Source organism: Dipodomys merriami, unplaced genomic scaffold, assembly GCF_024711535.1.
Source record: "Dipodomys merriami isolate MVZ:Mamm:240054 unplaced genomic scaffold, mDipMer1.0.p SCAF_28, whole genome shotgun sequence".
NCBI lineage: Eukaryota > Metazoa > Chordata > Mammalia > Rodentia > Heteromyidae > Dipodomys > Dipodomys merriami.
Window position 1 is genome coordinate 17,351,132 of NW_027204270.1, and position 13,849 is coordinate 17,364,980.

The 13,849-nt window shown below is 43.3% G+C and overlaps 1 protein-coding gene across 7 annotated transcripts in view; it reads left to right on the top strand.

Moving 5' to 3' along the window:
- The first annotated feature begins 1,816 nt into the window (after window positions 1-1,816).
- The window catches only part of Ubr4 (ubiquitin protein ligase E3 component n-recognin 4), a 131,217-nt gene continuing 119,184 nt past the window's right edge, over window positions 1,817-13,849 (top strand). For all 7 annotated transcript variants that reach the window (XM_070037809.1, XM_070037811.1, XM_070037814.1 and 4 more), the window contains exons 1-8: window positions 1,817-2,022; window positions 8,591-8,688; window positions 10,500-10,603; window positions 11,151-11,280; window positions 11,403-11,542; window positions 12,410-12,512; window positions 12,633-12,774; window positions 13,394-13,518. In XM_070037809.1, coding sequence (XP_069893910.1) covers window positions 1,841-2,022; window positions 8,591-8,688; window positions 10,500-10,603; window positions 11,151-11,280; window positions 11,403-11,542; window positions 12,410-12,512; window positions 12,633-12,774; window positions 13,394-13,518 — 1,024 coding nt within the window. In that variant the 5' untranslated portion in view covers window positions 1,817-1,840. The remainder of the gene's footprint in view (window positions 2,023-8,590; window positions 8,689-10,499; window positions 10,604-11,150; window positions 11,281-11,402; window positions 11,543-12,409; window positions 12,513-12,632; window positions 12,775-13,393; window positions 13,519-13,849) is intronic.

The following is a 13,849-nucleotide window of genomic DNA, read 5'->3' on the forward strand; positions in this document are numbered from 1 at the left end:
ATGATTGATCTAACTTTTGCTGATCTAGTGGTTTTTATTTTTTGTGTTTGTTCCTGACTATTTTTCAATTGTATTTATTTTCGTTCAGTCGTGGGGCTTGAACTCTGGGTCTGGGCACTGCCCTTCAGCTCTTCAGCTCTAGGCACACACTCTACCACTTGAGCCACAGCGCCACTTCCCTTTTTTTTTTTTTGGTGGTTAATTGGAGATAAGAGTCTCAGGGACTTTCCTGCCTGGGCTGGCTTTGAACAGCAAAAGATCTCAGCCTCCTGAGTAGCTAGGATTACAGGTGTGAGCCACTGGCACCCTGCTGTTTTTCAGTGTTTTCCAGTTTACCTCAGTCTGAAAAAATTTGTTATGAATTGTAACAAAAGGCATTGCAGTGGTCATTTCCAGAAAATATTTAGATTACTTTTCTTGCAACTTTGTAAAAGTTGAGAACAAATTGACATCTGTGTCAATTGACATTTACAAAGAGTGGTGGTGAAGAGGCAAAGGCAGCAGCTGCGTCCCAGTTGACCAGGGCAGACACAGCTCCAGCCTGAGAGGTGGCAGTATGGCCCCTGCTGTCCTCCTACTGGGGCTTCGAGATGAAGGAGTTGCTGCAGCTGTCAGATGTCAATCTGACAATTGACATCTGCCCCTCACCGTCCATTTAATACATCTGGGTCATTCATGTAATTGTTTCCTAAATGTTGAATCTGTTAGCATTCATTTCAAGTTAACTGTTTCCAATGGATTACAAGATACAAGTATCACTTGCTTTTGAGCTCCTGAAGTTAGGCACCTAGTATACCTTTGGTGGTTGTTTGAATGTAATTTATAATCATGAAAGTGAACAAACTGAATATATCTGCCAGTGATGCTTTCTGTGTATATCATTTAACACCTAGAAGTGTCAAGGCACATAAAAGTTCCTACCTCTCAGATCTCATCAGTGTCTCTACAGAGATCTTTAAGCTATGCCATTCAGTCGTTGCTGTCTAACTTTATCCTTTCATTAAATTTTCTGTTACATAATGTCTCTTAGGAATTTTAAAATTTAACTCAGTTCTGTGACCAGCTATTTGGGAGTAGAGGGTTTCAGTTGAGACGTATAATCTTCCTTTCATTCATTCATTAAAGAAATGGCTATTTAACAGTGTCAGCACAAGCCGACAGGATTATTACTGAGGGCTGGACGTAGTGGCACACTACTGCAATCATCAGTACTCAGGAGGCTCAGGCAAAACAGTTGCCAGTTCGAATCCAGCTTGGGCAGGCTCTCAAAAAAGGTTACTATAGAGGGAATCTGAGCATGGAAAAGTTTTGGGAGCGAAGAGAATAAGGATACGTAATTAAGACAATAACGAGGGCGGTTCTGGGGGAAAGTTTGTGGCCTGTTAGGCGCCAGAACGACTAGTAGGTGAAGGCGATTAGACTCTTCTCCTGGTCCTTAGCTGTCTCGGGCGAGGACCGTTACCTTCGCGGATGGATAATCTAACCTGCTGCTCTGCCCAAGTCCACCAAATCCAAGTCCCCAACTCACCTTTCCTGGGAGCCGGAAGCCACGTAGCCGACGCCTGCAGGAAAGTCGCTCGGCACGCATGCGCAGAGCCCGTCGCTTCCGAACCCCGCCCGGCCAATGCTAGGTTCTGCGCAGGCGTAGCGCCTCCGACCTGCTTTCACGTCACGTCGCTCTCGGTGAAGGGCCGACAGGCCAACCCGCGCGTCGCGTTTTTTACCGGCGACGACGGCGCACAGTCTGACGCGTCCGGTTACCTCACTTCCGCCCCCTCCCGGGAGGCGGCGCTGGGCCGGTGGCAAGCCCCCGGAGGGAGCCGCAGTAGTACGACGGAAGATGGCGACGAGCGGCGGTGAAGAGGCGACGGCAGCGGCGCCGGCAGCGGCGCCTGCGTCCCCGGTGACCGGGGCAGACACAGCTCCGGGCTGGGAGGTGGCGGTACGGCCCCTGCTGTCCGCGTCCTACTCGGCCTTCGAGATGAAGGAGTTGCCGCAGCTGGTGGCCTCAGTCATCGAGAGGTACCGGGCGGCGGCCCCGTCGGGGCGCGGCGAGGCGGCGGGGGGAGGGGAGGCCAGGCCGGGCCGTCGAGGCCGCTTTCAGGGCCGCCTCGGGCCTCCCGGGGGGGACCCGCCCTAGCGTGGCTCTGGGGCTCCCGGGCTCGGGGTGACGAGGGGGCTGTGGGAGGCTCCACCCGCCAGCCTATGTCAATCATCTGTGCCTCGACTTCTCCGGGCGAGCAAAACTTTTGAGGCCGCCTGGGCAGGGAGGGCGTGGCGGGCAGGCGGGAGCGTGGCGGAGAGGGGCCCCCGCATCCAGGAGCAGGTCCCGGGGCTGCCCCTGGGCTAAGGTCAAGGCTCGTGGATGAGTTTGCATTTCTCGCCAGCACTCGTGCCCCTGGGCTGAGCGGGAGCGGAGCCCGGGGTTTAAATTGGAGGCACACCACCATAATTTAATAACGGTCTCTCCGGTGTTGTAATCACTGGGGGCACGTGCTGTTTCTCTGACTGAAGCCACTAGTTGACCACGGATGACTTTCCTTTTACGTTGCACTCCTTTTGTATTTCTACTGTGAGGGTCTAAGATTGAAGCATTTGAGTGTGTGAGTCTGAGAGAGTATTTTTGCAAGAGAGTCAGTCTCTGTTTCTCTCCTCCTATTTCAGACTCTTACAAACAGGACTGTACGCTGGCGTGCGGTTAAATGTTTCCTACCTTTGTGCACGTTGTGGTGGCAGTCACTGTGTTCATAAGAAGGTGATGATTTTGCAGGGTCAGAGCGATCCTTCACTAGTTTAATAGTAAACTTGCACTTTTAAAGTCAGTCTCACTTTCATTTTCCTAGCTAACCTTGCAGTTCCCTGCGATTGCCAAATGGGGGCATTTTAGCTTTCTGCGTGGACAGGGGTGTATATATCTAAATGTCATCCATAAACTTAGGAATTGTTATTTGCAATTTACCTAAGGCCCATGGTGGCTTGAGATATTCACTATGGTGCTGTGGGTGGGGATTTTTTTTAAACAAATTATAATGATGTCTGCCTTTGGTAAGGTCAGATGGATTTTTCTACTTGTTAAGCCAAGAATGTTGAGATGATATAAACAAGTATTAAAGATAGTACTGTTGTGTGTGTGTGTGTGTGGGGGGGGGCTGTATGTGGCTCATGCCTGTAATCAATCCCTAGCTACTCTGGAGGCTGTGATCTCAGGATCTTTGTTGGAGCACCACTTCTGGCTTTTTCTGTTTATGTGGTGCTGAAGAATTGAACCTGGGGCCTCATGCACTCAAGGCAAGCACTCTACCACTGAGCCACTTTCCCAGTCCCCCGTGAGACTTTTATCTCCAATAAACACTCAGAAAATGCTAGAAGTGGTTCTGTGGCTCAAGTGGCAGACTGTTAGCCTTGAGCACAAAGATGCTTAGGAACAGCACTTAAGCCCTGAGTTTGAGCCCCAGCACCTACAACAAACAAACAAACAAACAAACTACTTTCAAATAGCCTTTTTTTCTTCTTACTGTCTTAAATGTTTGGGATACTGTTATTTCCCTGAATCATTCATCGTTACTTATAGTGAGGAATGTCACTTTTGTTCTTATGGATGTGAACTGAAGTTATCAAATCAATTAATGGAAACCCTGTAATTCATCTACCTATATTCTGGGCCATTTCTGTTAAGTTGCAATATTTAGGGCAAACACGTTCAGCCTTTTGAGGAAACCAAAACAAAAATTCATCAGACTTGATTTCAGTTTTGCCAGTTAATTGCTACTGGCACCTCCCACACCTTGTATGATCTGAGAGAATCTAGTTGTCTTTGTAGACACTAGTAAATCTCTATGGCTTCAAAATAACATGTTTACTGATGGGTATTGAGTAACACCAGGTTTTTTTTTTTTAAGTCAAGAATTTTGACGGGCCTATTCTAATTTTGCTACACAGTTAACTTTGAAAGCCTGCTATGTGTCTTCTTCAGGCTCTGTATGAAGAGTATGATCATAAAAATTTCTAGAAGAAGTATCTAGGTTGTAAGTTTTTTATGGTATAGAACAATATTGAGTGTTCAATTCAGTGTAGAGCTCAGATCAGCAAACTTTGTATAGGCCAGTTAATAAATTATTCTAGGTCCTGTGATTTCTGGACTTCTCAGCTCTGCCATTGCAGTGTGAAAGCAGCCATGCACAAAAATATACACAAATGAATGGGCGCAGCTGTGTTCCAGAATTTGAATTTCATGTGCTATTTACATGCCACTGGCTGGATTTAGTGTGGAGTCAGTAGTTTGTTGACTCTTCTGACTTAGAGCCAACAAACTATACCTTGTTATCATTTTCTCAAAAGCTATTTTTATTTGCCTTTCCAAAAAGTGAAGGGTCTCAATGTGGGAATATTTCTTAGTCGTGACCCTAGAGATTACCGGATCAAAATCTGCACTGATAAATGCTGGAGGTGAGGGTTTGGAGAGTTCTGTTTCTAGCTAGTCTCATGTTTAGATGCCTCTGCTGCTACTTGTATGTTACCATTCCCGTCTGTTTCTCTCTGTGGTGTCTGCCCTTCTTGTCTCCAGGGACTTCTAGTTTTCTCCTGAAGTTTACAATTCTCTTCTTCCCTTGTCCTAGTCCCTCAAGCCACTCTTACTGCTGGTCTGGCAGCTTGCTTATCTGAGTTCTCCTAGACTGTTGAATGTGGATGTGATGACACTTACTCTAAAAGTATGCCACCATTCCAATTTCTATCCCAAGCCTTTAATGCATGCTTTTATATTTGAAGTTTTAAAGAAAAGATACATTAAAATTCTTAGGTCCAGACTGTTTTATAAGTTTGTCTGACTGTGTAAACATTGTGAAACAAAGGAGGAATAGACTAGTGTGGATAAATTGTGAAGATATTCAAAAGTGTCATTAGATTTCTGAGTTTATTTAGAGAGTGCATATTCATTTATAGTATCTGGTTTATTTAGACATATAAGTGTCTGTAGTGCCCATGTAATTGTAACCCCTCTGTACAGTATTTTCACAATAAAAAAAAAGTGTCTTTAGTGTCTTTCTAGTAGTAAAGATAAAATCTAATAAACACGATTACTTTCCAGACCAGAAGTAGAGCTGGAACTTGGCCAATGGGGCACATGCCATACTGAGTTATTCAGTATAATTGCTAAATGTAGCCTTCTATGTAAAGGTACAGATAATTCTTTAAGAAAATTGTACAAAAAACATTGGTGATCATAGTTGGCATTGGATAGTTTCATTGACTATAGATTAAGAAAAAACATATTTCTCACCTGAGCACCAGTTGTCTATGCTTAATTATTGCTACTCAGTCTGAGATCAGGAAGATTATTTAAGGACAGCCCGACCTAGGCAGAAAACTTTGCTGGACTTCATCTCCAAAATATCTAGCAAAAGCAGAGCTGGAGGTATGGCTCAAGAGATAGAACATCTGGAAAGCAAGTGGGGTAAGCAGGCTCATGACTGAGTTCAAACTCGAGTACCATCCAAAAAAAAAAAAAATCTTCTAAGCCAGTTCTTCCTGGGCTGCCCTGGAATCTTTTATGATAAGCCTCTTTGACCATCCCTGTTTTTTTTTGTTTTTTTTTTTTATACTGGATAGAATTTAGGGCAAAGACTCCTACTTGGGAAGGGAGAGGCTAATAGAACAAACATTTCCATTATCTAATGCATAGTTATTTCATTAAAAAAAACCTTGAAAGGGAGAAGGTTGTGCAATAGTGCTGTATTTCTACAGAATATAAATATATTTAATATATAAATTATATCAATATATCAATATTCTGTATTAAGTATTTATATTTGTATTGCTTATATTCTATATTTATATTTATTTATATTCTATATATTCTGTAGGTTTTCAGTCTGTGATTGACCCTGTGGGGGGAGGGGAAGAGAAGCCCACCACCAAAAGATAAGAGTTTGAAAAGAAAAAAGATAAGAGTTTGGGCTGGGAAGGTGGCTCAGTGGTAGAGTGCTTGCTTGCCTTGTAGGCATGAGGCGCTGGGTTCGATTCCTCAGCACCACATAAGCAGAAAAAAGCCAGAAGTGGTGCTGTGGCTCAAGTTGTAGGGTGCTAGCCTTGAGCTGAGGGACAGCGCCCAGGCCCAGAGTTCAGGCCCCACGACCAAAAAAAAAAAAAAAAAAAAAAAAAAAAAAAAGTTTAGCTGTGAGATTAGTTCCATTGACTAATGTTTCCAGGTCTTAGTATTGGGAATTTTCTGAGAGGAAGTTTTCATTTCTTTGGTTAACAATAGCAAGATGAATATGTGTATATATGTATGCGTATATATATGAATGTGTATGTGTTATATATGTATATTGTGTGTTATGGCAGATAAACATGATGGATTGTATAGTTCATGAATTTGAGAAAGAGTAAAAGGCTGTGGAGTTTCCATATTACAAAAAAGATTTATAGTATGTTATCTGAGAGGAAGAAGGAAGGTTAGTCCTTCATCTATTTTGCTTCCTCTTGGATTCCTACCTCTTCCCCAAAAGAGCTAGACATTTCCAGACCCTACTCAGTTCCATTTTCACTTAGCCATCAAATTGGATTTCTCTGTTCTGGCTGCTTAGCTGCTGTTTCCCTTTCTACTCTGCATTGCATTTATTTGTTATGGAGTAGAAAAGCCTCAGTTTCTGCCTGTCAGCAGTGTTCTAGGTTCAGAGGTGCTATTGTTATAAAGCTTGTTAGAAGCAGGTGTCTCAGGAAGAGTCTGGCTAAGCTGAAGAAAAGCATGCTTTCACTTTGAAGTCTTAGTTTTCATCCCTTGTGTCATATTTTCTCCTTCCTAGTTAGTCTCTGCCCCTTTTTCTTATTTCCCCATTTCTTGGCATCCTTCGATGACTTCTTTGCGAATGAATACAGTTTCTTTCATTAAGTGACTAATACCTATGGCTTCACACCTTTGTTTTGCTTTTTCACTCAAGGCTGGTGCACAACCACTTGAGCCAGGCCTTCACCTCATGTTTTTTTGCTGAGTAATTAGAGATAAGAGGCTCTTGAATTTGTCTGCTTGAGCTGGCTTTGAACTGCGATCCTCAGTTCTCAGTCCCCTGAGTAGATAGGATTGATTATAAGTGTCAGCCATCAGTACCCAGCAGAAGCTCAGCTTTTAAAAACAGGAAGGTAAGGCAGTGAAGTGAAGGAAAACTAAGCATGAGGCAGAAGCAAAGGGATTTAGCTTTCTGTTGATCACCAGGAATTTGAGTGTTGCTGGTATTTAGAGGCTTTTATAAACTTGGTTGGGGGCTAGTACTGAGTTTGAATTCAGTACTTGAGTACTGTCCTTAGCTTTTTCATTGAAGGCTGGTGTTCTGCCACTTGAGACATAGCTTTGCTTCCATTGCTTTGCAGATTAGCTGTAGATAAGAATCTTGTATTTTTCTGCTCTGACTAGCTTTAAATTGGGATCCTCAGATCTTGGCCTCCTGATTAGCTAGGATTACAGGTATAAGCCACCGGTGCATGGCTTCCTGACATGGTTTTACTTGTACTTCTTTACCTCTGTGTGCTTAGCTTAGATTCATACCCTGCTCTTTTCTTTGTTTTTTTTTTTTTGGGGGGGGGGGTCCAGTTGTGGGGCCTGAACTCTGGGCCTCGGCGCTGTCCCTCAGCTCTTCAGCTCAAGGCTAGCGCTCTACTACTTGAGCCACAGCACCACTTCCGGCTTTTTTCTTTTTGCTTATGTGGTGCTGAGGAATCGAACCCAGGGCCTCAGGCATGCAAGGCAAGCACTCTACCACTGAGCCACCTTCCCAGCCCCGCTCTTTTCTTTGTTGTAAATGAGTTGAAAATGTTTTCAGTTGCTTCATTTTCTCTCTCATGACAAATGAGAAAAAGAACCTCTGATGGACAACATGAACCTCATTGATCATACATGCTCCATTTCTTCTTTTTTCCTTTTTGTGCCAATCTTGGATTTGAACTCAAGGCTGAGTGCTGTCCTCTTCTTTTGTTCAAGGCTAGTGCTCTACTACTTGAGCCACAGCTTCGTTTCTGGCTTTTTCTGAGCAGTTTGTTGAGATTAGAGTTTCACAGACTTTCCTACTTAGACTTGCTTTGAACTGAGATCCTCAGATCTCACCCTCGCTATTAGCTAGGATTACAGGTGTTATCCACCAGTGCCTGGCTTCCTTCTATGGTTTTATTGCACTTCTTTACCTCTGTGTGCTTAGCTTAGCTTCATACCCAGCTCTTTGTTGTAAATAAATTTGAAAATGTTTTCTCTTTATTAACCTCTGCTTCTTACTAAGCCTAATACTTTGAACAATATAATTAATTTTTATTCTCTAAGCTGTACCTTCCCAGTCCTCCTCCTTTTCTACTTCCTTTTCCTCTTCCTTTTCTTACTCTTTTCCCTCTTCTTTCTCTCCTCCTCTCCTTCTTCCTCTTCTGTGTGCTGAAATGGAATCAGGACTTTTTCCATGTTAGACAGGTACTCTGGCATTGAATGTCATTCCCAGCTCATCAGCTGGTAGTGAGTGATACTGATGGACTATCTATGGGGGGCAGGGTAGGGTGGGGTATGTGGCACATAGTAGGCACTAAATCAGTGCTGGTTGTCTTGTTTTCCTTACAGTGAATCAGAAATCCTGCACCATGAGAAGCAGTATGAGCCATTCTACTCATCCTTTGTCGCCCTCTCCACTCACTACATTACCACAGTTTGCAGCCTCAGTAAGTACTTGCTTTTGTCACTGGCTTCTAACAGTTGGGAATAGGAGGTGGTTTGCATATAACAAGTTGCTAATGAAGTCTATTTCAGCACTTAACATGTTTATCCAAGAGAGGAGACAAATAGCCACTGTGTAGGGCTCCTTTGCCAGCTGAGGGAGCTTAATTTTAAAAAAGGAATACTTAGCTGGGTGCTGGTGGCTCATGCCTGTAATCCTAGCTACTCTGGAGGCTGAGATCTGAGGATTGCGGTTCAGAGCCAGCCCGGGCACGGAAAGTCTATGAGACTCTTATCTCTAATTTGCCACCAGAAAACTGGAAGTGGCACTGTGGCTCAAGTGGTACGCAGCATGAGCTGAAGAGCTCAGGGAGAGTGTCCAGGCCCAGAGTTCAAGCCCAACAACAACAACAAAAGGAATACTTACTTTATTTAGTGATTCTGGAATTTGAACTCAGGACTTTGTGTTCGCTAGGTAGGTGTTCTACCACTTGAGCCAAACCTCCAGCCTTGAGTAGTCTTTAAAAGCTCCTAGTTAGGATGCTTGTTTCATGACCATTAATCAGTCCCATTCCATTCTTAAAGTCCACAGCATTTAATTGACTTTACTCGTGTTAGTTTTCTGGGGATAGTTTTCTAGGTACTTGAGGGGTGAGCAGTTGTTATTTAAAGGTGTAGTCCTCATTGGTTTTGGTAATTTGTGACATATCTTTGTTTTTCGGGTATATGAAGAGACTTGCCAACTTTCTCAAAATTTTTTCTACCCCTAAAGTGTCCAAGTCCTATTTTATGTTATTTCTGAATTTTTGCATTTTCAGTGGTGTGTGTGTGTGTGTGTGTGTGTGTGTGTGTGTGTGTGTGTGTGTGTGTGTGTGTGTGTGTGTGTGTGTGTGTGTGTGTGTGTGTGTGTGTGTGTGTGTGTGTGTGTGTGTGTGTGTGTGTTTTGTTGTTTGTTTTTTGGCTGTATTGGGGTTTGCTTTGGGCTTGTTCAGCTTGTACTGTACCTCCATTCCAGTTTTTTGCTGGTTATTTTTAGGACATTGTCTTGCTTCTGGCCCAGGCATGCCTGAGGGTTACCCCTCATCTGCTTTTCTTTTTGGGCTGGTCCTGGGGCTCGAACACTGAGATTGGACACTGTTCTTAAGCTCTTTTTTTTTTTTTTTTTGCTCTAGGCTAGTGCTCCATACAACACCACTTCCACCTTTTTCTGAGATTAATTGGAAATAAGAGTCTCACAGACTTTCTTGTCCAGGCTGGCTTTGTACCACTATCCTCAGATCTTAGCCATCTGAGTAGCTAGAATTATAGGCGTGAGCCATCAGTGCCTGGCTTATCCACCTGTTTTTAAGCTAGACTTTTTGTTGTTGCTGGGATGATTTGCAACAATACCTCTTCCATTTTGCCTCTGTTGAGACGGAGTGGTTCATACTTTACTGCCTTAGCTGGCCTGGCACCAACCTGAGTTTACCAGGTAGCCTTGTATGACAGGCATGTGCCACAGCAGTGAGCTGTGGATTGAGAAAGAGTCTTGTGAACTATTTTGCCTAGAGTTTTCCTGCAACTCTGATCCTCCCATTTCCAGCCTCCCAGGTAGCACCACTGGTGCCCAGGTTATTTTTTGCTGCAGTTATCTTAATTTCCAGTAAATATAAGGTAAATTGACTCATGAACAATTGATGGCTATCAATATACCATTTGTTTGCTCCTTGGGTTGTTGATTCTGAATAATTACTAACACGAATGATATTGGGAGTGTTGGACACAAAGAGATCAGTCTGAGCAGTCTGAGATTAAATAAAGTTTATTGCTTTCTCAGTTCCACGGAACCAACTTCAGTCGGTGGCAGCAGCCTGTAAAGTTCTAATTGAGTTTTCTCTTCTGCGTCTGGAGAATCCAGATGAAGCGTGTGCTGTGTCCCAGGTAAGAGCTGTGGGCCATTTTCTAGCCCTTATTTTAATATACGACTGTGAATAACTTTTGGAATTGCCAGAATGGATAGCATAGTGCAGAGATTAATAGACTTTGTTTGTAACAGAAGTGAATCATTTGTGGGCTGTGTAGTATGTCACTAGTCAGCACTGCCTTTGTATAATTGAGTATAGCCACAGAGCTGCCTGTGAGCGAGTGAACACAACTGTGTTCTTGCAAGCCAGGTAGAGTGAGGACCATTAGCTTTTGATCTATGTTTGGGTTTCTCATTGCAGTGTGCGTGTGCGTGTGCGTGCGTGCGTGCGTGCGTGCGTGTGTGTGTGTGTGTGTGTGTGTGTGTGTGTGTGTGTGTGTGATGTGTGTGTTATAGGGGATCAAACACAGAGCCTCTTGCATGCCTGGTAGCCTTCACCACTGAGTTACATTCCAGCCCTGGAAATGGCAATTCTTTGTGTGAATCTAAATTTGACTCTGTGCCAGTTTAAATTCCTCAAAGTGAGGAGTGTCTCCTGAAAGACATACTTCAATTTCCTTTCAGAAACACTTGATTCTCCTAATCAAAGGCCTCTGCACTGGTTGTAGCCGACTAGACAGAACTGAAATTATCACCTTCACAGCCATGATGAAATCAGCCAAACTGCCACAGACAGTGAAGACCCTTTCCGATGGTAAGTGTTCTGTCTACAGACCTGGCCACAGGACCACCTGCACAGCTATATCCATGGCCACCTCCATGGTAGTCTTGCCCGCTAGCAGTGCTCTCCTCAGGTGTTTCTTCTGTATTTTGTAGTGGAAGATCAGAAAGAGCTGGCCTCACTGGTGAACCCTGAGCTGAGGCAGAAGGAGGTACAGATGAATTTTTTGAACCAGCTGACCTCAGTTTTCAACCCTAGAACTGTGGCATCACCACCCATTAGTCCACAGGCTCTGGTGAGTTCAGCCTAATGTCCTCATTTTCATGGGCTTCATTAAGATGGTTTCATTATGAAAAGAATGCATTCTATGTTTGTGACATAAAGTAATAAAAACTCACATACTGTATAGGATGTTTTGGTCAAGGCTGAATCATATATATGATAGTGGTCCCATAGAACTTCATTGCCTAGTGACTTTGTATGTCATCTTAGTTTGTGTATTCTGAGGTGTTTCCATGATGATTCTTCTCTTAAAATATATCCTGCTATTAGCAATGCATGGAATGTACATGTCTGTGGTAGAAAACCAGAGTAAAATCACCCTAGTTAGTTTTGTACATAGGTTGTGACCCATCTTCTTGACATTTCTCAATGTAAATAAATGTAAGGAGGTTGTACATAGTTTTTTGTAAAAGACATTATTCTACTTGTAGAATATATATACATATATATATGGCATGTATGGTATTTAAAGCTGTGTATTTTTCCCTTCTTGGGGAAAACAATTTGAGTTTTTTCGAGTATCAGTAAAGAGTTTTCCCATTGTTAACTGGGGGGTTGCAGAGTATTTGCACTCTTGGTAACTTTATTTTGCATAGGACAGCCCAGTAGTGTCTTTCCTTTTCATTTTTTCTTTGCTAGTCTTGGGGTTTGAACTCAATGTTTTAGTGCTGTCCCTGAGCCTCTTTTGTGCTCAAGACTAGCCCTCTACCCCTTGAGCCACAGAGCTACTTCTGTCCTTTCTGAGTAGTTTATTGGAAATAAGAGTCTCACAGACTTTTTTGTCTGTGCTGGCTTTGAACCATGATCCTTAGATCTCAGCCCTCTGTGTAACTAGTGGCTGGCTCTAGAAGGGTCTTGATAGGCCCGTGTTTCTCTTCAGGTGGAAGGGGAAAATGATGAGCAGTCATCCACAGATCAAGCCTCTGCTATCAAGACCAAGAACGTGTTTATAGCTCAGAATGTGGCCAGTCTTCAAGAGCTTGGTAAGATTCCACAGCTGTGGACAGTTAGTTTCTCTGCTTATGTAAACCCCCTACCGCTGTGTGCTTCTTTGGGAATAATCAGGCTTGTTTCATGAGGTTGTGCCTTTTTTGTTAAACCAGGTGGTTCAGAGAAGTTACTGCGTGTGTGTTTGAACCTGCCATATTTCCTACGCTACATCAATCGGTTCCAAGATGCAGTGTTAGCCAATTCCTTCTTTATCATGCCTGCAACAGTGGCAGATGCCACTGCTGTCCGTAATGGGTAAGGTGTTTCTTGGATCATATGCTTTTTTTTTTTTCCTTCCAGTTCTGGGGCCTGGGCACTGTCCCTGATTTCTTTCGCTCAAGGGTAGCACTCTACTACTTGAGCCACACTGCCACTTCCAGCCTTTTCTGTTTATGTGGTACTGAGGAATTGAACCCAGGACTTCATGCATGCTAGGCAAGCACTCTACCACTAAGCCACATTCCCAGCCTGGAGCATGTGCTTTAAATTCTAATTTCAGAAGAGATGTACCTGGCTTTTTATTTATTTATTTATTTTTATTTTTATTTTTGTTTTGTTGACCATGGGGCTTGATCTCTGGGCCCAGGCTCTGTCCCATAGCTCTTCAGCTCAAGGCTAGCACTCTACCACTTGAGCCACAGTGCCACTTCTGGTTTCCTGGTGATTAACTGGAGATAAGAGTCTCATGAACTTTGCTGCCTGGGCTGGCTTTGAACCAGGATCCTCAGATCTCAGCCTCCTGAGTAGCTAGGATTGCAGGCGTGGCCACAGTGCCTGGTTGCCTGGCTTGTCTTTATGGTATGCCTCCTTCCTTAAAGTCATAGAATCAAGTGATATTAGGAGACATTTGTTAATCTTCTCTGTTATCTTGTAGTTTTCATTCACTGGTGATTGATGTAACTATGGCATTGGATACCCTTTCTCTTCCTGTGTTGGAACCTCTCAATCCTTCTCGTTTACAAGATGTAACAGTCCTCAGCCTAAGCTGTCTGTATGCAGGTAAGAAATGATGTCTAGTGTCATTTACTCATACTTTTATGAAACCATACAACTCTGTTCTGCTTTATTTGCTCCCCTTTTCTAAAGAACATCTGATGTCAACATGTACGTGAAATGGTCTTTCAAGGTGATCATACTGTTTAACTGCTGGCATTGTGTTAAATATGTATTTTACTTCATAACGTGTGTTACTAAGAAGAGCAAAGTGCTAAAGATTGTTGTGCTGTTGATACCAAGAGTATATAATCCCTGCTCACAAGGAGCCTATACCAAGCAGTGGAGAGCAAATGGGCTAATTGTACATGAAACAGGAAAGGAAAAGGCCATAAGA